The 27,200-nt window shown below is 52.1% G+C and overlaps 3 protein-coding genes across 8 annotated transcripts in view; 2 read left to right on the top strand and 1 right to left on the bottom strand.

Moving 5' to 3' along the window:
- NUDT3 (nudix hydrolase 3) overlaps nt 1–16,309 on the top strand; it is a 31,814-nt gene extending 15,505 nt beyond the window's left edge. For 2 of the 5 annotated variants that reach the window (XM_075174082.1, XM_075174080.1), the window contains 3 exons: nt 5,590–5,634; nt 6,429–6,513; nt 7,497–9,961. In XM_075174082.1, coding sequence (XP_075030183.1) covers nt 5,590–5,634; nt 6,429–6,513; nt 7,497–7,666 — 300 coding nt within the window. In that variant the 3' untranslated portion in view covers nt 7,667–9,961. Of the gene's footprint in view, nt 1–2,490; nt 2,710–5,589; nt 5,635–6,428; nt 6,515–7,014; nt 7,143–7,496; nt 9,962–15,983 lie in introns of those variants that run through there. The other 3 variants (XR_012677308.1, XR_012677309.1, XM_075174081.1) reach the window with 3 other exon arrangements.
- A 4,181-nt stretch (nt 16,310–20,490) lies between these two features.
- Nucleotides 20,491–22,614, top strand: SMIM29 (small integral membrane protein 29). Of its 2 annotated transcripts, none has more exons than XM_075174184.1 (5): nt 20,491–20,733; nt 21,329–21,501; nt 21,582–21,607; nt 21,681–21,835; nt 22,180–22,614. In XM_075174184.1, exons 2-5 carry the CDS (start codon nt 21,391–21,393, stop codon nt 22,356–22,358), a joined length of 471 nt encoding a protein of 156 aa, XP_075030285.1. In that variant the 5' UTR covers nt 20,491–20,733; nt 21,329–21,390; the 3' UTR covers nt 22,359–22,614. The 2 variants fall into 2 exon arrangements, with proteins under 2 accessions (XP_075030285.1, XP_075030286.1); XM_075174185.1 differs by having other exon boundaries at nt 20,496–20,733; nt 21,681–21,786.
- A 1,261-nt stretch (nt 22,615–23,875) lies between these two features.
- On the bottom strand, nt 23,876–26,944 carry HMGA1 (high mobility group AT-hook 1). The gene is made up of 4 exons (XM_075174186.1): nt 26,843–26,944; nt 25,908–25,988; nt 25,388–25,438; nt 23,876–24,076 (listed from the first exon to the last, which is right to left on the bottom strand). The coding sequence occupies exons 1-4, from the start codon at nt 26,942–26,944 to the stop codon at nt 24,020–24,022; spliced, it is 291 nt and encodes a 96-aa protein (XP_075030287.1). The 3' UTR covers nt 23,876–24,019.
- Nucleotides 26,945–27,200: the final 256 nt, after the last annotated feature.

The following is a 27,200-nucleotide window of genomic DNA, read 5'->3' on the forward strand; positions in this document are numbered from 1 at the left end:
TGCAGCTGTCACAGATTTGCATGCTGGTCAAAGTTATGGAAGAAATTTGTGGACTTTCTTTCACGGACTCTGGTATGCCTTTTCGGTTTTAATAAGAGACAGTTGAAAGAGCTGGAAGGACTCATTACCCTTTCAGTTGCTTGTGGTCTTTGAAGATGACAATAGGCTGTTTTTTCTCAATTCATTCTTTTTTGCATGCTATGCATTTGCTTTTTTAAATATGCTTCCCTAAACTAAGATTTTTAACTTCTGCATTCAGTGTTTTAATTTCACCACGTAAGTGTTTGAGTTTATCCGTGTGATTGCTGGAATAATTGTCATGTAAAGAAATCTGACTTTTCCCTCTTTCTGATTTCCAAAATTTTAGAAGACTGTTCTGAAAATGAAATGTTGATTCTGAGTGAAACCTGTGATCCCTCTGTGCCACTTTGAGTTAGAAGTCCTTGTCCTAGTTTGAGATAGTCCTTATCTACATTAATCTCTACCAGCAGAAGTATTAAAGTAGACAGGTACCCACGCTTGTCATGCTTGCTGTTGTCTGCATAAAATTTGATGTGACTTGAGTTCTTGGGCATTGTTTTTAGGTAAAGAGGCAGTAGAGAAGCAGGCTAGCTCTGAACGAGCACAGCCTTTTCAGAATAAAAGCACTAATTTCTTACAGATTGTTGAAAAATGATGTCGTCAGTCTTACACAGCTGTAAACTCCAGGTACGTTCTAAGGTTCACCTTCTAGAAAATGATGTGCCCTTTATGCCCTTTTAACTAATGACTGGTTAGTCATTAGTGCCAATATAGTATATTTTTTGCTGCTTCGTTCTTGGAATTTTTTTTGCTGTTGCATTCTCTCCCCGAAATTAATTTTGTGTTAGGAATAAAGGTTTTTTTATGGGTGTGAGCAACTGGTAAAGAACATGTTTTAGAAATAGATGCCTTAAATTAAACTTATTATAGAGTGACTTTGAAAAAAGCCTCCACACTCATCTGTTAAACCCAAAGGCATTTCATTTTGCACTTACAGCATCTTTCACATCCTGACCTTTAAATACTTAGTAAATGTCAAGTTCTATAAAATTACGGGAGTGTTAGTCGTGCTTTATTCATGGGAATCAAAAGCCAGATAAGTTGTGCTTGATCTGTGATCAAACAGGCAATTGATGCCAATATCAAAAATAGTCCATCGTGATAGTACTTTGATCTGGTTGCTAGACCTCTTCTTTTTTTTCTTTTCCCCTCTTAAATATGCTTTATAAATAATCCTGTTTCATATATTTTGTTAGTGATTTAGAATATGAATATTGATATCTTTCAGTGCTAAAATAGGAAGGCTTTTTTTTTTTAATATTGCAAGGACCATTGATGAGTGACTGAGATGATGGCGCTGAACTCTTCCTAGATTTAGTAATATTCAGTGCAAATAGTGGACCAACTTCACTACTGTCTGTTACCCTGTCCACTCAAACTTCACGAGAATGAGTGCAACGTCTTAAAATTCTTCGCTCTGTCATGGTATTTCATTTCTACTTCGCAAATGTAAAAGCATATATTGGTTGTAATGCAGTAAAGAATTAGATGAGCAAGTATAACCCTCTCTGAGGCACAGTAGAGACGGCAAGAAAATTTGCCTAGCAGGTCTGTAATTGGTGTCTCCAGAACTTGTCTAAGCTAGCAGTCTTTATGGGTGTGATTTACTACCTTCAGTACTGTGAGTATGAGAGCAAAGATTTGGGTGTTTTACCACAGTCCTCTTGCCCAGCAGTAATCTGTAGTAGATGCAGGCTTTGAGCCTAATAGAGCAAAGTAAAATAGCTGAAATTCCAACCCACATTTTCCTTAGCTCAGATGGAAGGAAATAAAAGCTGTCCCTAGGAACAGATGGTGTTGCTGCAGGCTGCTTTTTGCATCTGACCCGAACTTATTTTCAGCTTTGAAACCTGAACCTGCTGTTCTTGGATGTCTTCAGTAATTTTTCTTTATTAAAACAAGTTGTTCCATGGGCAGCAGAACTAGTAAAGCTTCATTTCCTCCAGATTTTTGTTCCTTGTCCTGAACGCCCAGCCCACCCCTCTGGGCGTGCGGCAGCGGTTTGAAGTCGTGTGCTCTTCTGGGGCAGCTGGCTGTTGCTGTGACACTGATGCACTCTTGCCAGGTCTGTCTTTTTCCTCCAGCGAGGACTACCTCGGACATTAGAAACTGATTTGGATCTGCAGATCTGCAGTGGAAAGAAGTTCATTCTGCAAGCTCTCTCTGTCCTTTTTTATAGCTGAGTGTGCCTCGTCCCGGGGAATACTGTGGTTTGATTGATTTGCTTTATTTTCCACCTGCAGATGGAACAGTTGGTGCTGGTGCTCTCCTACCCCTTGTTGATAGGTTTAGTAGCGTCCTCCTAGGACATGCGTGTATTTTGAGGATTGCAGCACGGGCTCTGTGTGCAGCACTTCTGATGCTTGGTGGGGGAACATGTGCCCAAATAAATTGTGCTGTCTCTGCCAGACACTTACTGTTGTGGCCCATGGGGGCGGAGGATTCTCAATCCTTTTACTACTGAGGAGAAAATTCCTGAGTCATCTGGTGCAAATTAAGATTTAGATCCAGCTTCAATCCTGGATGAGCCTGTGACTGTGCTTTTAACTTTCCAAGAAAATGCTCATTGTCCTGCGGTGAAGATGAGCCGGGAAGGTTCTGAGGGGTTGGCCCATAGGAAAGCAAGAGGTATGGAGCTTGCCCAAAGAGGAACATGGCAGCCTTGTTGCTCGTTATCTAGCTTGCTTTGTTAGTGATAACGGCTATAGATTATTTTCTCGGCTGTCTTGGGCAACTTTTATGTTAGAAACTTGTGTGAGACACTGAATTCCACTTCCACATTTGCTTGTTCCATTAAATGAAGTATGCGATTGTACAGAGACTACGACTTCCCTATTTGTGTGTGAATTAAGTGCGTTATCAAAAATAAGTGTATAACAATCCAGTCGGTCTGTGTTAGATGTCCTATATGTTGTCTTTAAAATCTACTATACCAGTAAAATAGGATGAGAGCACCATTGGTCTCCAGGATATAATGGTTGATGTGCTTCGCAGCCTTTGGTAAGGAGACTCTGTACAAAATCAGCCCAATATTTGTTTGAATCAAACCGTTAATTTCTGTCACCATTTACTACTACATGTGGTAAATTCATACATGAAGAAAACCTTAGCACTTTTTTGAGTTGTCTAATGATAATTCAACATGATTTTCCTACAGCGCGTGTTTGTCTTGGCATCACTTTTTGTGCCTTTTTGGGTGAATAAGACTAGGCAGGATGGAGAAGGATGATCTTAGCTTGCAGGCAGAGTGTTATTTCCGTCGCCTCTCTGTTTAACCAGAACAGAAGGAAGGGCTCCTCACCTGCCTGTATTACTTCAAGCACAGTTTTAGAGCTGGGGATAAACTGCTTGGGAGGCTGGTTGTGTCGTGCTTAGTTTCCAGGCTGGCTAGTTGCCTGGAGATAAATTTGTTTCTAGTCAGACTTGCGAGTTCGCTAAACCATCACAACATCATCCCTGGCTTTTGATTCAGTGCCTCTGCAGGTAAGTAAGGAGAGCAGAAATTCAATAGCCTTCTCCAGGAGCAAGTGAAGAAGATTGGCTTAAGACAGTTATTTACCTGAAACATTTGATTAGACTTCACCTTTTAATATATTTACGTATGTATGTATGTTGTGAAGGTGGAAGCCTTTTGTTCTTCTCTGTGTTATTGCTGGCTGATTGATATGGTTGCTTATCTTAAAAAAAAAAAAAAGCCCACTGTTCGAGGCTGCTGAAGGAGTTCTTTGAATGAAATTCATTTGAAGTATTTGCCTTCCAGTTCACTTCTGAGAGAGATTAGTCCACGTTAGCAGCAACAGTTTTGCAGATGAGGTAAAATCACTCATCCGCAAAGGTCAAAACCAGTTATCTGTCCTCGCCACGCTGGTGTGCACATACACGTGTACATTGACCTTCACGGAATTGCTGTCTGACTCCAGAAATAGCCTTGTGGTGAATAGTCAGTGGTCCACCTATGGGCTGAGCACAATGTCAGAAATACTGATGAGACAATAAATTTTGCATCCAAAAACAACATAAAAGATTCAGTTGAAAAGCTCCTTCCTAGAAGTAGAGGTCAGGGAGCATGTTGCAGAAAGAATTATAGATTTCTGTGAATGCTTGTAGTTGGGGGAGCTACAAATCCTGTTCTCCTGGGGCAGTTCTACCATCAGCTATTGTTAGAAGCCACAGTGAGGTGTGCTCTGGCTGTATTGTTTGGTATCTGTGTGTGTTCATTTAGTAGGCTGGGAACTTAACCAGTAAAATCTTTTAATTCATTAAAGTTCTTCCTTTCTAAAAGCATGACTGTACAACAACTGGTTAGTAGCTGAACAAGCGGGAAATGGTGCATCTCAGCTGCTCAGGACAGAGAATTTGTCTTATTAAATATTCAGGTGCCCTCACCCAAACATCTTTTTTAAACAAACAAACAAACAAACAACCCCTGACATAATCAGATCTATATATCTTGTCTGCAAGAGCAGAGGCACTATTTTCCTGAACTGTTCAGGATGTGTTCCAGCTGCCAGAGACGGCAGCCGAATTTACCTTCCAAACGTGGCTGGGTTGTATGCCAGATCGTGTGTGTTGTTTCAGACCAATTAAGACATGGAGCATCTTGTCTGTAGCACTTGAGTTCCAACCATTTACAGTTGGAACAACCATTTACAGTTGTAAAAGGAAGGGAATGTAAATTATTGGGGGAAAAAAAAAGGGGGGGGGGGCCAGGAGAGCAGGGTGGCATTTTGCATTCGTGCGTGATGCAAGCCCCAGAGAGCAGAGGTGAGAAACAGCACTTTGAGAAAGTGACTGAGCCACAGCGGTGAGTGAATGTATAAAAAGTGACAGCAAATGAGATAAAGTGTAGTATTCAAACAGAAGACAAAACTGTTGCTTAGATCTTCTCTTGATTTGTGTCTGTGCTTGATTCAGAAGACTTCTTTCAATGCGCATCTGCATTTTGTGTTATATCAAAAATAGTCCTGTTCCTGCTGCGGAGGCCACATTACAACATTGAAAGTATTTTATGTTTATATTAGCTTGCTTTAAATGTATGCAGGACACCCCTGAAATACCTGGTAGCTGTCATGTTGCTTTGACGGTGTAAGGGGATGTCTTATACATACTTTAAAGTTATTTTCTTGAACTGTAATTTTAAAGAGGTAAAACTGCTAAACCCAAAGCAAATTTTATCCATGCTTACGCTATAATAACTTTTAGAGGAGGTTCTGGTCATTCAGGGTATATTGGTATGCAATTAGTAACTCACCAAATAATTTTTTTTTCTCCAGATTGAATTGAAAATGGTTTGAATATAGAAAAAGAAGAAAAAATTCCTGGGAATGCATACATGGTTAGAGCTCGTGATACATTTGTCATTTTTCTTGTGACCATGTTGTTTTCAGATTAACAGAATTTTACAGCATTTGCTTCCTGTTCTAAAGGAACTGTTCCTGCACAACAAATAAAGAAATATGTACTGACCTGTTGTTAAAGCATGTTGTTTTCTCTTTGAACTTTTCATAGGCTGGAGTGAAAGGGACGTTAGGAAGATTAGTGGGAATTTTTGAGGTAAGTTTCAGACATCGAGGCTGTGAAATTTTGATGCAAAAAATTGTCTTGGAGTAAAAATTACTTCCTAGCTTGTTGTGAAGTAAACTAGATAACTTGTTTGAAGGAAAACTTAAAACTCCCCATTTAAGTAAAAATGCATGCTGATCCTTTCAGTGATATTGATCATCTGCAATTTCCACTTCGGTTGAAATCAGGAGTGGTAAGCTAGTGTAACAGGGAATATTCAGTGCCTTCATACCTTTCTTGCTGCCAAAAAATGCCACCCCCCAGCCGGGGAGCAGTGGCTCTCCTTTGTTCTTTAGCACCTGCCATCACCCGGTGCCAAACTGGCCTCTGCGGCGCGGTGGAGCGTGTGCGCTCCCATTAGCAGTGTGGTGACACCTGATGAGTACTAGCGGGATGCATAGTCAACAGGTACCAGGCACAGCTCTTTTTACAGTTGTTTTTTCACTATTTCGGAATTGTGTGAACTAGATAAAAATCTTTCCTGTGTTGTTGTTTTTTTTTCCTCCCAGCTGAGGAACTGATTTATAAGCATATCCATCCACCAAATACTGCCTTACAAATTAGGAACTAGGCTTTTTGGCTGCAGTCACTATTAATACTTTCAGACCTCTCATTTAAAACGCAACAATTTTTAATAGCTAAGAACGAGCTATAATGTGAGGGAGACGGCACATAAGGTACCGCAGCATCATAGCGAGGCAGCATGCGACTTGTAGTCGCCATGTGCCCACCTGCCTTTTCTCCTTCGGTAGCTTTGTCGTTACTCTGTTCCTTTTGCCTTCTAGAATCGGGACAGGAAACACAGGACTTATGTTTACGTACTTATTGTCACAGAAGTGTTGGAAGACTGGGAGGACTCTGTCAATATTGGTAAGCTCTTTGTGTTTGCTAGCATTAACTGGTTTGATGCGGACGAAACACGCCAGCTTAGCATCCCTCTGGGACCTGGAATCCTTGTGAGAGTGATCGAGAAAAGTTGCAACGGTGTGTCCTTTGGTTGCTTGGGAAAAAAAATTGTGGTCAAATTGATGCTTTTGTAACTTCTGTGGCCCAAGAGAAGTTAATTCAGCTGTACAGCCGCCTCTACAGCAATTTTGTATTTAATTCTTGCACTTCAAGATACTGTGCAAAGAGCATGAAGAACTGTCCTTTCTAAGACAAGAAGAAAATATATGTGGGCAGTGTGGATTAATCATTACCCGTTCTCTTTTGAAATCTTGGTGTTTAAATTGGATTCCCAAATGAAAATGAACCTGTTGTTCCACGCGAGGTTTGTCAATAGCACTGTAGCACCTATAACTTACAGAATTGTTTAGGTTGGAAAAAATCTTTAAGATCATCAAGTCCGACTGTAAACTTGACTTTCCTCAGGCTGTGTACGGAAGTGGTTTTATGGAAAGAGTAAGAAATGAGTGCTGTCCACTAAAACTGAGGTTCACCTTCAGTGATGGAAATCGGGTGGTGATTGCTGTCTGTCTTCATGGATTGTCTTCAAATGGGTATCTGACTGGAATAGAAATTGCAGAAATAGCAAAATAAATGTGGGGTTTTTTTTAAACTGGGAAATGCAAGACCAGTTTGATTGGTTAGTGGGTGTACAGCCCTAAACAGATACTTGTCATGGGGCAGAAGAGCCTTTGATGTGGTATTTGGAGTAGGTGGCCCTTGAGATCAGGGAATACCGAGAGAAAATTTCCCAATGTCTTTTGAACTGATGCTTTGCTACACGGTGAAATTATTCTTGCAGTATTAGTGCATGTGATAATGATTGAACGCTAATCAACAGCAAAGTTTAAGCATAGAAAGGATAACATCGTTTTGTTGCATCTTCTGATTTTTCTTTCTGCCCACAGGAAGGAAAAGGGAATGGTTTAAGATAGAAGATGCCATAAAAGTTCTGCAGTATCATAAACCAGTGCAGGCCTCCTATTTTGAAACCTTGAGGCAAGGTTGTTTGGCAAACAACGGCACTCCTGTCATGACCACGACGTACTCTGAGAGCTCCATGTCTGACATCAGATGACTGAAGACCTCCCTATGAGAGAAATTTTGAAAAATAGACTGAAACATGGATTCCCCTCCCCCCTCCCCTTTTTCACATGCCTCCTCTATCAAACAAGGCATGGGCAGCAGCCTGTGGCAGAGCAAGTGTTAAGAGTGCTGCAATTTAGTGCAAGGTGGGATTTTTTTTTTTTGTTGGCTTTTTTTGCTTTTTTGGATATGTATTTTGTAAAATACATTTTGTGCATGAAGTGCCCCTTTCCCGTTACACCGCTTCCATGGCCTGGCGAGCGAGGCTGCCAGTTTCGCCTCTGCCTTGTGTTCTGAGGTGTCCCGTTTGTGTCATCCCAGCCATAGCCACTTTTTTTTTTTTTTTTTTAATTAAAAGACTTCAAATGTGAGATCAGCTCTTTAAGTCTTAGTCTGTACTGTAAGGTGCTGTTCAGACCTGTGTGGTGGTCACTTTCAGCGCATATGTATAAACTTTTTTTAGGTGGAGAATCTAACATTTTAATTTTGCGGGAATTTTTTTAATCCTGGTCTGCTTCTGAAAAGAAGGGTTCATAATTAATCTGTTTGCCTTTTGTTCTGTTTTTTAAAAAAATACACATTCTGTGACAGTGCTCGTGGCTGGGCCAGTTTACTCCCCTTTCAGTATCTCCCGATTTAGTGCAGTGACACTTGAAGTTGAGGGCAGAGTTTTGATCACCTACAGACATCCTTGCTGCTCCGTTGCTTCTACAGCTTCCGCCAATGTTTCTGCATTTACATCAAAACGAAACAAAAAGGAGTTGGTCTTTTAACACTTGGCCAAAAATAAATAGCCTCAGAAATGCTATGATAGAAACTGAATTTCATTGTCTGTGGTAGGAATCAGGGATTCAGAGTGGGGTCAAAGTCTGACAAACTGGAGCGTCAATCACCAATGCTGTTCTGCTGATCCTGCTGCGTTCTGCTGATGTCTCTTCTTGTCCACATGCCTTATACCGTGCTGAACTGGATACTTGTAATTTGTGCTAAAGCATCGGATTGTACTTGCTGAGTGTTACTGCACGAACCCTCGGTTGAATAACCATGTGTGTCCCTGAAAAGAAGTCCTGGGGGAAAAATTCAGGTGTTCAATCTCTTGTCCTGTGGTTCTGCAGCACTTACAATCGCACCATGGAGCATGCTCAAAATGTTTAAACTCTCCCTCCGTGAAAGGTACAGCTGACTCCCGAGCAGAATTGCTAGTTGGAGGAGTACACGTTTAATAGGATAGTTCCCCTGATGCCTTGGCACACTTCACATTTCTTTTTTTTGTTGTTTTATTGATGTAAGTTTCATGCTGTCTTGATTTGCCAACAGTGTTGTCTAGTTGGGAAATAAAATGGGAAGGGTTGGGGCTGGGGGGTGGGTTGGGACAGGTACAAGTTTTGGGAGGGGCATTAATTAATCCCTGGCTTGGGACAAGAAGTAGTTGCTGAATTCAGTAACTTCTCCTTTGTCAGAGCATAGCCAAGATGTGAAATTAAATCTGCAGTACTCTTTTTTTTTTTCTTTTTTTTTTCTTTTTTTTTTCCTCCTCTTTATTTAACAAAAAATATTCTAATAAATACTCACTGTTCTAGAGTTTTCTCTCTTCCCGAGAAGCGCTTACAATATGAAAATCTGATAGAAATATCCATGGAGCCTGGGACAAGGGGGAATGGTATCCTTGCTGGTTTGGCAAGAAGCTGTTCATTTTAAGATCCTATTCTGTTCCTTTACTTGTTCTCCTTGCTTTCATCAGTGTGGAGTAGCAAGGCCAAAAGCAGTGCCAGTGATCGCTAACATGAAAAACCACGCATAAGAAAAAGCTGAGAGGCATTATTCAAGAAGTAGCTTGAAACCGAGCATCTGGAATTGAGCCTAAATTACACCAGTTCAGTTCACTTCAACTTAGAGACGAATGTACAATACTTTCTTACTCTGTACTGATCGGCCTGAACCAAACTCTCAAAAGGGCTTGAATATTGTATCTGGAAGCGTACAAGAAATTCGGACAGTCCGCTGTTACCAAGCCATGAGTGGCACCTAATACAGCCATCTACTGCCTTCAATTGAGTTTTTGTCTTTACTGTACAGATTAGTATGTTGAAAATGCTTTGCAACAAAACAGCTGGTACTCCTGAAAGAGTAACTGCAGTTTTAATATCAACGGCATGCACACTTTTGTTTTTAAACTAAAAATGTTTTTACAGGGCTGTTAAACTGACAATTTAGGGTAGAATATTGTTAATGACTTGCTAATGGCTTATTTGTTTGGGTCAGAAAAATAAATTGTGCCAAGAAAGTGTTTTAATGTGGCATGAATTGACGCTGTTAACGCAGTAACATCGAGTGGCTGATATTATGCCGCCTTAACTGGAAATAGCTCCTGGGGTAGAAATAGCCTTTATTCAACAGATGCGGATTTCAAAACAGGCCTTAGCCCTGTGCCACCTGAATCTCTTCCTGCACCACACCAATTCCCGTCTTCCTCAGCATCTGAGGTTCTTCTCTAGTAACTGGTATAGCTGCGTGCCCTGGCAGTTTAAGCGATTTTATCCAAAATGATGTTAAATTGGTTTGGGACCGACAATCAAACTACCTTTATTAGTGACAAAAGAGTTGTTCTAAGGACGGCGCGCCCGCTGGGTTTCGCAGTACAGACTAGTGCCTGCTTGGTTGAACTGCTTAGGGCTGCTGTCATGACCAACTGCTAAAAAACCCTGTTTTAGGATTAGACCCAGACTTCCAGCGTTGCTAAAACTGGTGCTATATTGAGCTAGTGTTGGAGATAGTGGGATTCTTACCTCAAATGATGTAGTGTCTAGCCTGGCCCCTTAAATCGAGCATTACAATGTGTTTCAGCTTCTTGTTGAAGAATAACGTTCTTAGTTCGGCTTTCGACATAGCTTTGATCTTGCTTGGCACTGGTGTATTCGTAGGTAAAACAGAGGAATACCAATGCTTCATTTAGCCATCCTGCAAGTTTGCAGCAAACTTGTCAAGTCACCCTCAAGTTGCAGGTTTCAGATGCTTGTCTTGGTTCTCTGAAATCCGGTTTGGGCTAAATACCAGGCGTGTTGATGACGCACAGACCCAACTCAGAGAGGCTACGTTAATTATCTTTTGGCACACCTCTGAACCCCGGGGTCCCATGAAAAACTTCCAGTGTCCTCTGCAACTACTTAGGGGTAGAGTAATTTTCACTAATAAGATTATTTTTTCCCTTGCTGCTTTTCATACATGTATTCATGGTATATACAAGGACACCTCACTCTTGATACATCAAGAAGCGAGTCTGCCTGCGCTGAGGAAGAGGGGGAAAATTATTGGCCCTTGGAACACTCGAGTACTGGATTTCTCTATGCACCCAAGTGTCACCTCAGGGTTGCAAGATGAGCGATGAAGTAAGAGGAAGAGGGAGGCCCGCTGCTCAGCGCAGGGAGGGGCTCTGAGCAGTTCCCACTCTTCAACATTGATTCACTTTCTCTGGCATTGTCAAAATTAGAAATCCTCGTATATTGGAGTTGCATCCTGCTGTCTGGGTTTTTAAATGTATTTGAGACCTTGATGGGAGAAGGGAAGCGCATTCAGCGCTTAGACACCACCGCTTGGTGCGATTATCTTTTAAACCTCAAAATACTTACAAAATCTAGATCTCTGTCACTGGAAGCGTTTGACAGCCCAGCTTGCGTTACTGCTGTGGCAGGAAAATGTTAGCTGGAGGTTTAAGCGGGTGCTGCGTAGCGAGTATACTGGCATTTGTTGAGTCCAGCATGGGAGCAGGAGAAAAAGGAAGATGCCCCCGGGGTACCAATGTCTCCAGCAACTGCTGCTTGATTCTTCCAGCAGGATTTGTCAGGTCCCGTACCTTTTTGATGATCTTAACTGATGCGTAAAACTGAAGAGGCAGGTGGACGTCCCTCTGCAGAAGGGTGCCAAGTGTAATTAAACTTAGCGGAGCTGAAATCGTATGTATCGAGCTCTAGGAAGTCTCTCTCAAGTAAGGTTTTGGTATGGTGGAACAGGGATTTCTATGCATTGGTTAACGTCAGCTTAGAAATCGTGTGCGGTAGAAAACGTACAGCACCTTTGTCTTGAAGTGGTTACTGTAAGATGGGTTTTGGGTTTCAAATTTGACTTTGCTCACGCTGAGGCTTTTCAAAGGCACGTTTGAAAAGAAAGAATTTTTTTTCAGTTAAGTAACGCGTATCGTTTTCTATTAGGTGAAGCTTTCCCGCAGTACTGTGCGTGCCACGCGGCCGTGCGTGCTGGTGCTCCTGCCTGGCTGTGAGAGGCTGTGGTGTGACGCTGCGGGGCCCGGGAGCTGACGCCTTTTCCTGGGAGATGTCTAGAGAAGAGTGAAAAAAGGGTTTTTTTTCCATTCTCCCTGAAATCTGGCATTCAGTGCTGTTAAAGTACTTTTGGTCGCTTCACAAAGCTGTCTTTTGGTTTCTTCACAAAAATGAATTGTTTAATTCTAGACAATAGTTTATTGGCGATAGAGAAACTCGGTATTGTTACAAAGCCAGGGGAGGCTTGTACCTCCTTTATTTTTGCACAGTGTTTCTACTTCTTACCAGCACTGGCCGAGCTGGTTTGCGCTCTCTTAGGTTAGCCAGAGCTGCTCTGGCAGAGCTCAGCAAACCCTTGCTCAGAACTGCAGTGACTTTTTAGAAGTAGGAGTGTTTGGCATTTGCCTCTCTAGGTTTGGCATTTGTCTCTCCAGGTCGATCATTTGGCAAAACATTCCTTTGAGTTAATGGCCACTTCGCAAACTGAAAATGAGATATTTTTTCAAATGGAAAATGCATTGGACTTTGAACAGTAAAAACTCTTTAGGATTGAGGCAGTGACAGCTGAGAGGGTGCAGGACGTGATGGCAGTCTTCCTCACCGGCTGCTCTGCCATGGGCACTGGCTGGGGTAAATATTCCTTGCTCATGATTTTGAACTCTCAGAAGAAGGCATGTAGCCTCTGAGTGGTTTTACAGCGGAAATGTCTTGAGATGAATCTACCAAAGAGAGGGTGTCGGAAGGAGGCTGGTCAGTAAGTGTGGGGCAGTTGTATCACCTGAAAAAGATAATTCAGAAGTTGCTGATGGTCAGCTCACTTGTTTGTGTTTAATGCTATTAAACAGAGCTGAAGTTGTAGACTGGTGTTACTGATAAACTCCATTAGCCAGTAACTGTAATTAAAACCAAATAGAAGGGGATAAAAGTACGGCCTTTAACGGAGCGGCACTTCATAATGAGTTTTTTTTAAGCTGCTGTGTGGATTTGATGGGGAGAGTATATCTGGCTTGTTGAAGTCTTGCTATTTCTCCCCCCCATCCCTTGCTCATGTTCAGCACGGTAAGATGCAAGAAATACTTAGGAGTGGCCGTTGGTTCTTGATAGTAAACCTGCTGTGATTTAACTGAGTTCTTCTGTGTGCGTTACTCTATAAGAAACTATCAGATTTACAGGTAAAGGGAGCCCAGCCAGGGCTCCCCCCAGCTAACGTCTCTTGCCTTGCTTTGCCGTAGGAAGGTGGCACGGACGGGTGAATGCATGTGCTGTCTCTCTGCATCCTTTTTAAATACATCCTTTGGGATTTGTTTCCTTTTTCTTCCATTCTGCGGACCTGGTCCCTTCTTAGGTTGATTTGGTTCCAGCTTAGCCAGGCAGGTGCGTTCTCTAACGACTGCTGCGAAATAAAAGCGCTGAGTGGTGCAGGTGGGGAAGGAGCAGAGCCTTGCCCTGGGGGGTGGTGGTCAGAGCCCCTCCACCGCGGGTGGCTGTGGAGGGCTGCACCCGAACAACCTCTGCATCTCCTCCGATGATGGCCTTCAGTCTCGCTGCTGTGGAGGAAGGTAAGAGCTCTGGTTTGGGGGCTGGAAGGGAGCTGCGGTTTAAGCATTCACATCAGCTTTTTTATTCCGCAGATGGACATTGTGTGCCCTTCCCAGATTTCTGTTGAGCAAGAAGGCAGTTTAGTTCAGCATGATCTTGAATGTGCCTTAAAGCAAACTCTATAAACTGAAAAATTAAAAGGGATCGGAATCTGCTAGTGTTGCTTTTTCCCTTGTGCAGGCACAAAGTATTCAGTGGCTAAAAATGTGGGTAGGGAATGTCAGGAATCCTCAGTTCCCTTCCCAGATCTAGCCTGGACTTTGGGCCTCTGCCTCAGCTTTTCCATGCAGAAAATGTGTTCACCATTTTGCAACACGCTGGTTGCTCCAGAAGAACAAAATATTTGAAGCTGCACGGATCGAATGTTTGCCTCTCCCAATTATAACAACTTTAGATTTTCTTGCTATAACAACTTTAGATTTTCAGTAAGAAAACGCTGTTTTATCCCAAATGGATATGTTTGTGCTTTTCAGACAGCCGGATGCAATGTTTGTACCTGTGCAAAGCACCCAGTGAAAGGAAACGTGGGTGATCTGGGAGTTTTGTAAAAGATAGGTTTGAATATTTAACTTTCCCGGAGTAGAAGCTACAGCTGGTGCCAGTTCTCGGGAGAGGATCAAAATCTGTCGGTCTCTTTAGCCAAACTTGCACCAAGAAATGAAGTTGTTGCAGACGCTTGTTGGCGTGAAGAGCTCTTATCTTACAAAGCTACTCAACGGTGGTGTATAATTCATCGACTGCTCTGGTCCTGCTCTTAAATGACTCGGTTTTCCCTCCTGGCTCTGTTCTTCCTCCTTAATAAGATAGCATCATCTAGTGGCTACATCTCAGCCTGGGGATGCAGGTGACCTTGCTTCTGGTGTGCTCTCTCATCGTGTCTCAGTGTTGGAGACTATAACATACACATATATATATATATATATGTTCTTCACTTTTCTCAGTGTTAGAATGAATTTAATACGGTTAGAGAGGGCTCTCGGCTTCGGTGGTGGAAGGTGGTGTGTAGATACGTGTAGTGTTTTACTGGGTATAGTGTCATGAGGTCTGTACATAGTTAAAAGAGGTGTAGATGGGTGAAAAAGAACACTTAACTGGATTGAAGATGTATTTAGGAGATTTATAAAATCTCTTTTTGGTGCTAGTTGATAGGGGTTTTTTTCTTTTTTTTTTTTTTGTGGGAAAGTGAGAATTTTGAAGTTATGCTTGAGAAATTGGCTCTAGAATTGCCTCAGATTAATCTTGGGAGGTCCAAGAGTGTTTGCTGAACTTCCTGTATGTCCTATTTTTTATTTATTAAATCAGAAGATCTGGAACGCTCACTTTGCATTTTCTGCTCCGTCTTTTCATGAATTCTCTGTACCTGAGACTCCCTGGCAGCACCCCCGAGCTGGCAGAGCAGGATCCCAGAAGCCATCAGAGCCTGTGCCTGGCGCTGGGATAAATAACCGGGGCGCATCACCCTGCCAGCAGCACGAGCTGGATGTCGGTGGGCATGAGCATATCTGCCTTAGGCTTTTCCATTCCTTATCGAACCGAGATACCTCCAAGATCAAAGCTGCGGGGCTTTGACTGTCTCTCCTCTTCGTGTCTGAGCTGGTACGTTCGCATTCGCCTTTGCGACCAAGGATAAGACTTTGATACCGATCCAGGTGCCCACCGGCCTCTCCTACTTGGCAGCGCCAGCGTGATCAGCCCCTATGGGAAATGGTTTTTAAACCTTGCAGATACTTTTCTGAGTCACTCAGGTGTCCGGGCTCGGGTGGACGGCGGCGGCAGCAGAGCGCGGTGAGGGATCTCCCCGGGTTTCGCGCTGGTGGGTGACGTGGTGGTGTCGGTTGGGATGTCTCAGTGGAGGCTCTTGCGCTGCTGCTGCCCGGCTTTCACACGGAAACGTCGGTGAGTTTGGAGGAGGAAGAACTGGTGTAGAGAACAAACTTGCTAATTTATTAGAATTAAAAGAAGCCTGAGATTTTCAGTGATTTTCAATGAATCATAAGTTAACTACTCAGTTCTCTGTGAATTCTAGATGGTTTTGGACTTGTAATTCCCATAATCTCTTTTGCTTTATTTTTCTGGCTGCAGACTTCTGTTCCTCACTCCAGTGCTTTGTGTTTCTAATCTTCTGGTAAAGTTAACGTGTGTTTTTTTTAATGATACATTAAGTTGAAATGGTTTGCAAAAACACTTTACAACTGCAAGGGCACTTTGGAAATCTAGCATTTCAGCTGATAATTTTTCTTACTGACTTGGACTTGTTCTTACTTAGGACACATTTGTTCAAAGTCAAATGCATTCAGTAGAAAACACATTTTGTTTTCTTTGAGGCTCAGATCTTAGTTCGAGCCTATGAATAACGCAGGTGCTCTCTTGCTCCTGCTTAGTCTTGGCTGGCAGGCGTAGTGTATACCTACAGAATTTGGATCTTTTCATCCATAGTGTTCCCAGACAGACCGGAGGGCTCGCTGTCCACTCCCCGCTCAGCCCTGGTACCGTTACAAAGCCCTGTCCCTCTTCTGCATTGAGTCTGGGTGCGGTTTGAGCCAGACGTTGAGACGCTGTGAAGCTGCGCTGATGTTCGGCAGCCTGGGTCTTTTCTCAAGGCGATTCCTCTGTTTGAGTTGTGCGCGAGGGGGAGGTCATCACTGTCTTTAAAAGATTAAAAAAATAAAATATAAAAAAAAAAAAATTCGTGGATACAAGTTTGACAAAGAGTGTAGGCTGTAATCTAGTGCCAACCAATAAACACGCCAGTATTTCACACACGGCTCTGCTTGCTGCGTGGTCTCTTCTTCCCCGCGCTGTTAGCGTTGGGTACGGGAACTTGGGGACTGGGCCATACCGGGTCGGCGGAGGAGAAAGCCCTTCCTGCAGCGGCCTGGTACGTTCACTGTCTGGAGAAGAAAATTCGGAGGGATGTCGCCAACAGCCTGATGCTGAGACGGGCTCGTCTGAGGGCACCCTGCAATAAGACCGGGGTGAATTTTAAGGCATGGCGTAGTCTTATTCAGATGTTTCTGGTCCTGACCCACAGCCTCGTGGAGCAGAAGTGATCCTGACTCCGAAGCTGCTCACAGCTATTTCACAAAGTCCTCACCAGAGCCCTTCAGGTGGAAACGGCCCCTTGCCGTGGGAGAGGCTGGGTGCCACCTGCACCGAGAGCACCAGCACCCGCGTAGGTCAAGGAAAAACAACGCGAGCTGCTTCGGACCCCGTTCTTACAAAAATCTGCTGTGTTCGTGCTCCACGCGTGTGTGCGCACGCGTAAATGATCTGCTGAAGTCTGGCCGCTTTCCCAAAACCCACGGCCAGGCTCGGGGTGCCCCAAACCCTTTGGAGTTTGAGGTCTTCCCTGCCTGCCGGGTGGAGGGCGAGCAGCGGGAGAGGCTCAGAGGGGGTTCAGGATCGGTGCCAGGGCGCGTGCGGGGGCTCTTTGCACCGCGGCGGGTCCCGCTGTCCTCGCCGCTGGCGGGATGGGACCACTCAGCACCTTCCTCGGCCTCCGCGCGCTCCAGCGGGAGCTGCTGCATCCCTCTGCCCCGCGCTGCGCCCGGCTGCGGGGGGAGCCGGCCGTGCCGGGGGCAGCTCCCGTCCCCACGGGTGCCTGACGTGGCCCCTCGGAGCCGTCCCTTACCCCGAACGCCCCTGTTTCTCCCCAGCTTGGGGGCCGGGCTCTGCTGATGGCCCAGTGCAGCAGATTTGCCTTGGGGCTGGGGCTCCCTTGCGCCAGGGGAGGTTTAGATGGGACATTAGGAAAAATTTCTTTACTGAAAGAGTGGTCAGGCCTTGGAACAGGCTGGAGTCCCCATCCCTGGAAGTATTTAAAAGAGGTGTAGATGAGGCGCTTAGGGACATGGTGTAGTGGGCATGGTGGGGTTGGGTTGATGGTTGGACTTGATGATCTTAGAGGTTTTTTCCAACCTTAATGATTCTATATTCTAAGAGGGAACCAGCTCTTCCCGACTCCCGGGGCTCTGGTCTGGCCCTGGCGCAGCCGGAGTGGGAATTCCTCCTCCTTTTGGGATGTGAAGCAAAATGCTGGGCAGGATCCAGTAGTGCGCGGCCCCATCACAGCAGCGAGGCTGTAAGTGCAGCCACGGGAGCTCTCGTGTTTATCTGCAAAGCGAATGGGTCCTTTGGAGATCCACCTCTTACCTCCCCCCTTTGCAAATTCCCTTTGGGATCCGAATGCAGCCGGGCTCCTCCTGCACCGCGTTATCGCAACGAGGGAAAACGGGCCGGCTCCTGCGCACCACCTTCATGTTCACGGCTGCGGCTTGGAGCTGAGGGCAAAATTAATCCCTGCTGACGGCGGAGTTAACGCCTTCGTGGGTGAGGCAGAGCCGGAGCGGGCTGTGTCCCAGGGGGGTGGGCGGCAGCGCTTCCCCCCCGCTCTGTATTTCTGGCCGGGTGAGCAGCCGGAGGGATGCGCTGGCTGGAAATCCAGCCACTCGCGCTTAGCTGCTTAAACGGGAGCTTAGCGGCTCAGCAAAGCTGTCCCCAATTATCTGCTGGGGGCCGAGCAGCGGAGAGGAGGGGGCTGATGTCTCTCACAGCTGGTTTTAGGGCAGAAATACCCCATGTCGCTATTCTAGCTCTCGTCGCCTGACAAAAATTAGCCCCCCTGGCTGACCCCCCTCCCACCCTGCTATGTCCTCAGGACTGGTGGCGATGCTGCCCTCAGCCCCCGGCATCCTTCCCCACCCTGGGGGTATCGGGGCGATTTCCCCAGGGATGAGCAGCCCCTGCGCTGCCCCGGCCTCGACTTCCCGTTTTCTCCTTCCGGATGCTCTGGGCAGTGGTGGATGGGGAAAAAATATTCACCCGGGATTTGGGGATACTGCAGGTGTCCAGGGCTGCCACTGGCCATGCAGGGGGGCTCAGTGACCCCCCGCAAAGTCACGCTGCTTCCCCCAGGACCCCGCATGCTCCTGCAGCCGGGCTGGGCTGGCCGCGCGCTCCCGCTCGCTCGCTCTCTCCAAGGAACTTTCCTAGAAATTGCTGGATTTATTTTTAGCCACGACACGGCAGCGCCGGGTTGGGAGGGGATGGGCAGCGGCGGCGTGGGAGGCCCATGGGGTGTTGATGTGCTTCGGCCGGCTCCTGCCCCGGCAGCGGGGGGCTGAGGGGGGGCTGGGGGGTCCAGCCCTGCTGCGCCTTTCCCCCATTGCAGCGGTGTTGGCCAGATCCTGGCCCCTTTGAGCATGAAGGAGGGGAGGAGGATGGGCTGCAAGGAGACCTCCTGCCGCTGCTCACGCAGGGGTGATGCCCCGCTCAGGGTGCGAGGCTCCCCCAGACCCCTCTCGCTGGCGCTGACCCCCAGGATCTGCCTCTCCGGTGCTCCCAAAGCCCCGGCTCCCGCGGCGAGATGGGCGCTGGGATGGAGGTGATGCTCCTCCGGCTCCGCGCGGGGATGGGTTTGGGGAACGGGGGGTGCCGGGGGGGTCTGCGGCTGTGGCTGGTTTGGGAAGGCTGCGTTGGGCAGGGAGGGTCGACACGCACAGTGGGACCAGTGCGACCACTGGGGACAGCGAGGGCGCTGTGGACAGTACGGCTGCCAGGGCCAGTGGGACCACTGGGGACAGTGGGACATTGGGAACCGTCAGGTGCTCTCAGGACAGCTGGTGCCCTTTTCTGGGCTGGGGGATCCCCCCAGCGTGGGGACAAGCCACCCCGACCGCTTCCCACCCTCCGCGAGGGACTCCAGCATCCACATCATGCCCGGCCAAGGGCATCTCTGCTATCGTGGTGGCACCGAGCCCCGTCCCACCACAAGCCTGGGCACCAGGGGCCGTGTCCCCCCAGCACCGCCATCTCCAGGCTCCTCTGTTCCACCTCGTTTCACTTGATTATTTTTTTTTTTAGCTATTGGGAAGCAAAATGGGGCTCCTTGCTCCCCAGTGTCCCCTGCTCCCGCCTGACCCACTTAGCGGGGCCATCTGGTCCCCGTGCGGGCAAAGCGGATTAGCCCCGCGGCCGGGGATCAGGGCTGGGACGCTGCCACCGCCCCGGGGCTCTGCCGTGGGTGGCACTGCCGGCGCTGTGACAGCCCCTGCCCGGGGTCCCTGCGTGTCCGGCCCCGGGGGGATCAGCCGCAGCATGAGCCCCCGGCCAGGGATGGGACCCACGGTGGCCCCCGCCACGGGTGACCCTGCCCGGCCAGCCTGCGTGCCTGCACCCACTGGGACCCTGGCCTCCCCTGGCCCCCACAGGTCTGTCGTCTCACCCCATGGTTACACCTCCGTCCCTCTGTCCATCCGCCCACCCGTCCATCCACCCAACTAGGTGCAGGGATGCACCTACCCACCCTGGTGTGCACCCATGCATCTGCCCGTCCATCCGTCCATCCACCATCCATCCGTCTGTCCATCCATCCACCCAGCCCTCCATCTCTCTCTCTGCCTTTTCACCCCCCGTGCCCCCAGGGGTGCTCCCCCCTGCACCCCCCCGCACCCCCCGCACCCCCTTGCTCCCCCCTACACCCCCCCTGCTCCCCCCTGCACCCCCTTACACCCCCCCTGCTCCCCCCTGGACCCCCTTGCTCCCCCCTACACCCCCCCTGCTCCCCCCTGCACCCCCTTACACCCCCCCTGCTCCCCCCTGCACCCCCTTGCTCCCCCCTACACCTCCCCTGCTCCCCCCTGCACCCCCTTACACCCCCCCTGCTCCCCCCTGCACCCCCTTGCTCCCCCCACACCCCCCCTGCTCCCCCCTGCACCCCCTTACACCCCCCCTGCTCCCCCCTGCACCCCCCTGCTCCCCCCTACACCCCTCTGCACCCCCCCTGCACCCCTTACAACCCCCCTGCACCCCCCTGCACCCCCCCGCTCCCCCGCGCTCCCCCCTGCACCCCCCGTCCCCCCTCCATCTGTCCGGCCCCCGTCTCCTGGCCCCTCCGCCCCTCCCTGTGCTCCCCCGTGTTCCTTCCCTCCTTTTTCTCTTTTTTCCCCCTTTTTTCCCCTTCTTCTCTTCCCGTTTTTCATTTTTCCCGTTTTCCTGCTTTTCTTTCCCCTTTTCCCTCGTTTCTCCTCCCCCCGCCCCCCCGCCCGGTCTCTGCTGCCCCCTGCCGGTCACTCGCCGCCACTGCCCCGCCCCATCCCAAGCCCCGCCCATTGCCCCGCCCCTCGGCCCCGCCCCGCCATCACGCGCCGCGCGGGTTCCGGGTGCGGGCGGCGCGCGGCGCGCGCAGGTGGGGCGGGGCGGGGCCGCGCGCGGGGATGCGCGGAGGGGGGGCGCGGGTGGGCCGTGGGGTGCAGCGGGGGTGCAGGGGGGCACGGGGGGGGGGGGGAGGAGGGGATGCAGCGGGGGGGGGCCCGTGCGCAGCCGGAATTAGGGAGGGGGGGCTGCAGGGGGCGGGGGGGCTGCGGCGCCGCGCGGGCCGAGTGTCCCGCGTGGGGCTGGGGTGGGGGGGCAGAGCCTGGGGCGAGGGTGCCGCCGGCGCTCGCCCCCCGCCCCGGCCCGTCCTCACCCGCCCCGGTCCTCCGGGGTCCTCCGTGGAAGCGGAGCCCCCCCGCCCCCGGCTCTGCGGGAGGAGGGTGCGGGGGCACCCCCCACGCCGGCCGCCCCCGACCCCGAGTGGGGCTCCCCGGGCGCTGGGCACCCCTCTGCCGCGTCCCGGGGGTGCCCGCCTCCCGGGGAGCATCCTCCTGGCCGGGATGCAGGTACGGGTCCCCCGCGGTTCCTGCCCGGCCCCAGGCGTTGTTCCCGGGGCGGGGGGCTATTACCGGGGCGGAGGGTTATTACCGGGGTGCTGGGTTATTACCGGGGTGATTGTGGGTTCACAGACGTCCCGTCCGGCGGGGCCGGACACCCGCATCCCCATGCGGAGAGGAGCTGGCTCTGGGTCATGAACAACACCACGGCCCCCACGGCCCCGGGCACGGCGGGTGACTCGCTGGTGGGCTACGTCCTGGGACCCTTCCTCCTCGTCACCCTCCTCGGCGCCATCCTGGCCGCGGTGAGTGGGTGGAGAGGGCCGGGGGTGGCCGAAACAACCATCCCGAGCCCTACTCATGCCTTCCCCTGCTTTCCTTGCAGGTGATGTACGTCCAGAAGAAGCGGAGGTGAGCGTGGGGCTGGGTTTGGTGTGGGGGGGGAGTGGGACCGGTCACCGCTCAGCCACCGTCCCCCTGCCAGGTTTGACCGCCTGCGCCATCGGCTGCTGCCCATGTACAGCTACGACCCGGCCGAGGAGCTGCAGGAATCCGAGCAGGAGCTGCTGGTGGAGGCGGAGGACACCCGGGTGGGTGACCCGCTGCGTTTCAGGGACGGGAGTTTGGTTTCGGGACCGGGTACGGCGCGTGGGTCGCTCACCGGCCATGCACGGTGCTGCTGGGAATTGCTATTTATCTATTTTTTGCCTGAAAAATTAGCATGAAGCAGCATCAAGTTAAGGGAGCCCACGGGGGCTGTTGAGCCTGGGTGGGAGCTCACGGTGCCAAGGGAGCACCGGGGCTCCGGGCAAGGGTTTGGGTGTAATCCAGAGATTTTTGGGAGGGTTGGGCTGTGCCTGCAAACCCGGGGCTTCTCCACCCGCCCTGACGCCGTTGGGGGTTGCTTTGCCCCCCCTGCTTGGCACTGGCGGGGGTCTGGGCTGGGGCCACCCGCCGCGCTGAGGACACGCTCTCTGTTGCAGGTGATGCCCGGCTGGGGGGGTCCCTCACCCCATCGGCCCCCGCGCGGGGACTGGAAGGCCTGATGCTGCCTGGAGAGCTGGGACCAAATCCTGCCCGCAGGAGGCAAGGGAGGACGGTGTCAGCACCGGCGCTGCTGCCTTCGCCGTCTGCCGGGAAGGGCAGGACGCGCCCGCGGTAGCGTGGCGATGCCGGCGGCCGCTGCCTGGGAGCGATCCCACCTTGTGAGCACTGACGCTAACGGGTTATCTCCCACCTCGGCACCTATTTTTGCCATTTTTTTGCTTGAACCGCCCCGCCAGCCCCTTAACGTGCACCCAGCGGGACGGCCGGGGCTGGCACCCTGGCAGGGGAGCAGCCGGGCTCCGGGGCTTGAGGGCAGGACGCAGAGGAGCTGCGCAGCGCGTGCGGGAGCAAATAAACGTGTTTGCATTCGGCCAAGAGCCTCCCGCGTCGGGCAGGGAGGGTTTTCAGCCTCGGCAGCGTCCTGACTCGGTTTGGTAATAAAAAGGCACCGAGGATGGGAGTTTGGGGGGGGAGGGCAGCGGGGTTTTGCCTGTTTCTGTTTCCATCGGCAGCTCCCGCCCGTGCCCGCGGAGGATGGCTGGCACCATCACGGACGTCCCTGCGGAGAAGGTACCGTGCGGAGCGGCTGCTCCGTGCCGGCGGGCTCTCTCTGCACAGAGAAAACCAGCTCCCACCCCGCTCCCGGGGGCTGGACCCCAGCCCGCGTCCAGGGTAGAGGCGTCAAACGTCCATAAAATGTTTTATTCAAGTAACTGCAAATAGGAAACCAAAAGGTCGTTAACAGCGGATCAAAAAAAAAGAAAAAACAAACCAACCAAATCCCAATTTTCTCCCACCGGGGCCGCCCGGCACCGACCTCCGGTCCCGCTGCAGCCGTTGTGCAGGGGGGGCACGGCGGGGGGGAGCATCCCACAGTCCCCCCACCCCACCGCCCTGCCAGCCTCTATCCCTTGGAACAGCAGAGCAGCCTAAACCTTAAAATAACAATTTAAAAAAAAAAAGAAAAGCCCAAAAAAGGGGAGGGAAAAAAACACCCCACAGCCCCCAGCGACACCCTGAAAAAGGAAACACCGAGCCAATGATGCCCCGGCAGCCGGCACAGCAGCAGCAGATCTGTGAGTTCAGAGAGTGGAACTTAAATATCCAGAGGTAGTTGTGAATGAAAGGAAAAAAAAAAAAGTACTAAAAAAAAAAAAAATATATATATATATATATATATACCAGAACCTATGAGGAAAGGGCTGCCCCGAGCCAGCCCCCCTCGGGGACCCCCGGGGACGGGCACCGAGCTCCGGCATCGCTGCGGGAGCTGCTCTCCCACACACAGAGCGGTCGCCCAGGGCTGGGGGGGTTTGCCCGGGGTAGCAGCAGGCCAGGGCAAAGGTCTAATGCATTTGGGGGTCTCGCCTTCACTGACCCCCCCATCTCTTCCTTGCAGAGCCCGGTGCTGGGGGGGCAATGGGCATCTGCTTTGGATGGGTGAGATCACTGCATTGGGGGGGGGGCAGCGAAGGCGGGGGGGTCCCAGCCCCGGCTTTCTGCCAGGCACCCCTTTTGCCAGTGGGGCTGCCCCGACACCCAGCGCTGGGGAGAGGAGGGGAGCCGGGGTGGGTGCCCCCCCCGGGCAGGGGGGGCTGCGGGGGACACCCGGGTTGGGGCATTTTCCAGTGCTGCCGTTGTCTGAGGGTGAGGAAGGAGCGGAGGAGGGAGGAGGAAAAAGCCAGGGCGGCGCGGTGGGTTTCTCCCCGTCCCTCTCTCCCGGCCGCCGAGGACGCGGGACCGTCGGGCGATGAGGTAGCGCCGGTTCGGGAGGTTTCACTGCTCTTCCTCGGATGACTCCTGGGAAATGTTCACCTCCTCCTCGTCCTGCTGCTGCGAGGCAAGGGAGTGTGGTCGGGGGGTGCCAGGGGCTGCAGACACCCCCCCTCCCTCCTTGGATGAAGGGCTGACCGGGCACATCACACCCCTTGTGCAAAGAGGGAAACTGAGGCACCAGCACCCTCCTGGATTTGGGGACTGGCCCTTGCTCCGGGTTAAATCCCAGGTAAGAAACCCCCCGGGTGGGCGAGGAGGGGGGAGCTGCACACCCTGCGAGTGTGAGACCGCGGTCCCCAGCGCCACTGCCGTGTCCCCAGTTGCCAGCAGGGGAAGTGCCGGTGGCGGCAGGAGCGGGTGTCCGTGTCCGGCCCCGCACGCTGGGGCGGGCGGCCGTGAGCATCGTGGCCCCGCACGCGGCCGTGAGTCAGGGCTGAGTGTGAGCCTGAGTCAGCGCCGGCCCCCGCTTCCTCCCGCTTCATTCATAAAAAAGCCATCGCGGCCGGTGGCTGCCAAAGCGGGACACGATGTCCCCGGCACGGCCCCGCCGGCATGGGACGGGCTCGGTCCCACCCCGCTGAACCAGCTCCCCACCCCCGGGGGTCCCCAAAACAGCCCCTGGTGCTGTGACACACCGGTGCGGGAGACCCCAGGATGCGACCCCCTGGTTTGCAGCCCTGGCTGGTCTCAGCCCCTCGCCCTCCGTAAGGAATTTAAGTAGGAAAAGGGGCAAAACCCCGCATGGGGCAGAGCAGCTGCACCCTGAGGATGCTCGTGGGTGGCTCTTGTGTCCCAGAGCCTGGTGGCAGCTCGTGGGTGCAGGGACGTGGGCTGGGGACAGTGGGATGTGCACGCCAGGAAGGGAGATGAAACTTGTTCCCAACCGGGTGATGCTTGTGGGTGCCCGGCAGCTCCGGGGGGCTGCAAACCAAGGGGGGAGAAGGGGAGAGAAATGAAACGGAGGAGGGAAAACGCAAAGTAAGAGGGTGCCATAGCGCAGGGGGGCAGAGGGGGGTTGCTGCGCACGCAGGCTGCAGGAATGCCGCACCGGTGACGCAGTGGGTGCCGGGGCAGGCGTGTGCCAGCGTGTCACCGAGGCAGGACCAGCCGCCTCCCGCACGCCGCTCCTGGGGCCACGGGGAGGTGGGGGAGCCGGGAGGGCTCAGTCCCCCCCAGCGCCGGCACCGGGACACGGCATGGCCGGGTTCGGAGCCCATCCTGTGCCACCTCATGTCCCCTTTTTGCTCACTGCTCTGCTCTCCTCCAGCCCGGCAGCATCTCCCCCGCACTTGTGGGGACAGCTGGGGGGGCTGCCGTGCCCCCAAAGTGCCCAGCCAGGATGGAGGAGGAAGGGAAAAGCCTACTCACCGATTTTTTGGGTCGGCCTCGAGGTTTTCTCCCTGGTGTGACTGCAGCTTTCTGAGAAAAAAAAAACCCAAAAAATAAAAAAAAAAACATTTTGGTCAGGCTGGGGCCATCCCCTCGTCCCCAGGATGCTGCCGGGGGGGTGGGCGGTGTTCCCCTTCCTCCCACCCACGACTGCCAAATTCATCACCCCAGTGGCATCTCCTGGGCCGCTGCACCCAGGTGGCCCCGGGGCCGCAGCCAGACCCCCCCAGTCTGCACTGGGATGGCCCCGGCCCCGTGACTCACGAGGTGGGTGCAGGATGTGAGTCGCATGTTTTGCAAACAGGTTTATCGCGGGTGTCCACACGCTGACACATGCGGTCCCCAGCTCCCCCCGCCCCCCACCTTCCCTGGGGGCCAGCACTGAGACCCTCTCCCGGGATAGATCTGTCCTGAATTGTCTATAATTGAGCTCAAAATGGACCCGTCGTCCCAGCGCACGGCTGCTCGGCCGGAGCAGCCCCCGTCCCCAGCCACCTACCCTGCCTTTCGGGGTGGCCTTGTTTTTACTGCCCTTCGGCCGTCCGCGGGGTCTCTTGGGGGTCGGGGCCTCGCTGGGCTCCTGCTGGAGGGAGAGTAGAGGGGGGTCACTGTGGATGAGGGGGTCCCCGGGGAGGGATGCGTGCCTGGAGCGGCTCCTGCTGCAGCCGTGCACCCCGGGATGCTCCGGGCTGGGAGTCCCATTCTCCCCTGCAGACCCCACTGGGGCAGGGATGCTCTCGCACGTGGTACTGGGAGGACTGGTTGCACTGGGATCGGCGGTCAGACACCAGGCAGAGGCTCCTGTGTGTCCTTCAGCCAGGCACGTACGTGACCCGTCCCACCCCGGCATTAGTCGCTCGGCTTAGCCGGACAATTCCCACCGGTTTCTCAGCCCCGGACCCCGGCTCGCTGGCGGTGCCGCTGCCTGGCAAAGCATCGGGGAAGCAGCAAATCGCCTTTTCTGTGGGAAAACGATGTGCACAAACCCCACCTGCCCCGGTGGGGGGGTCTGGTGGGGGGAGGAGTGTTTGGCACTCCAAAGGCTCCGGCAGCATCTTATCCCTCTGAGCAGCTTTTGCTAATGGGGCTTTAATTAGCCTGTCCGCAAAGGCAGGTTCAGCTGCAGCCTGGGGAGGAGCAAGGGGAGGCCCCGAGCCCTTCCCTGGGTGTGGAGGAGCTCTGGGGTGTTGCAGGGTTGGGAGGGGGGGCTGTGAAGCCCCCCAGGAGGGATTTGCTGCTGGTGAGCACCCGGGAGGTGCTGCCCCAAGGGAGGTAACGGGGGCTGCGCTGCCGAGCATCCCCACCTCCTGCCCGGGGGATGCTGCCGGGGTGCGAGTCGGGGGGGTTTCTCGCTGCTCCATAGCCCCATCGCTGTGGGCAGAGCTGCCCCGTGGGGTGCCCCCCCCGCCCTTCCTCCCGGGGGACCCCACATACCTGCGGCTTCTTCCTGGGCCGTCCCCGGCCCCTCTTCTCCGACACGTCCTTCTCCCCCTTGGAGGCCAGGGGCTGGCTGGATTTGGCGCTGGATTCGCTCATCGTCCTTCCAGCAGTGGTGAGGAGGAGCAGGAGGAGGAGGAAGGTCGGTCAGCAACGGCTTGCCATGCCGGCCGGTGCTGTTCCCCCCAGCCCTCACCCCGGGGCAGGCGGGTGCTGGGGGCTGGGGAAGTGACCCACGGGGCTGCGAGGGACAAGGGGAGCCACCGCAACCTCCCGCGGGGTCAGCCCGGCCGTGCCCCTGCCACCCGCTGCCCCCCGGGTAAGGATGCTCGGCCCCCCCAGCTGCCGCCTGGCC

This window comes from Calonectris borealis, chromosome 26 (assembly GCF_964195595.1).
Source record: "Calonectris borealis chromosome 26, bCalBor7.hap1.2, whole genome shotgun sequence".
NCBI classification, from domain to species: Eukaryota; Metazoa; Chordata; class Aves; order Procellariiformes; family Procellariidae; genus Calonectris; species Calonectris borealis.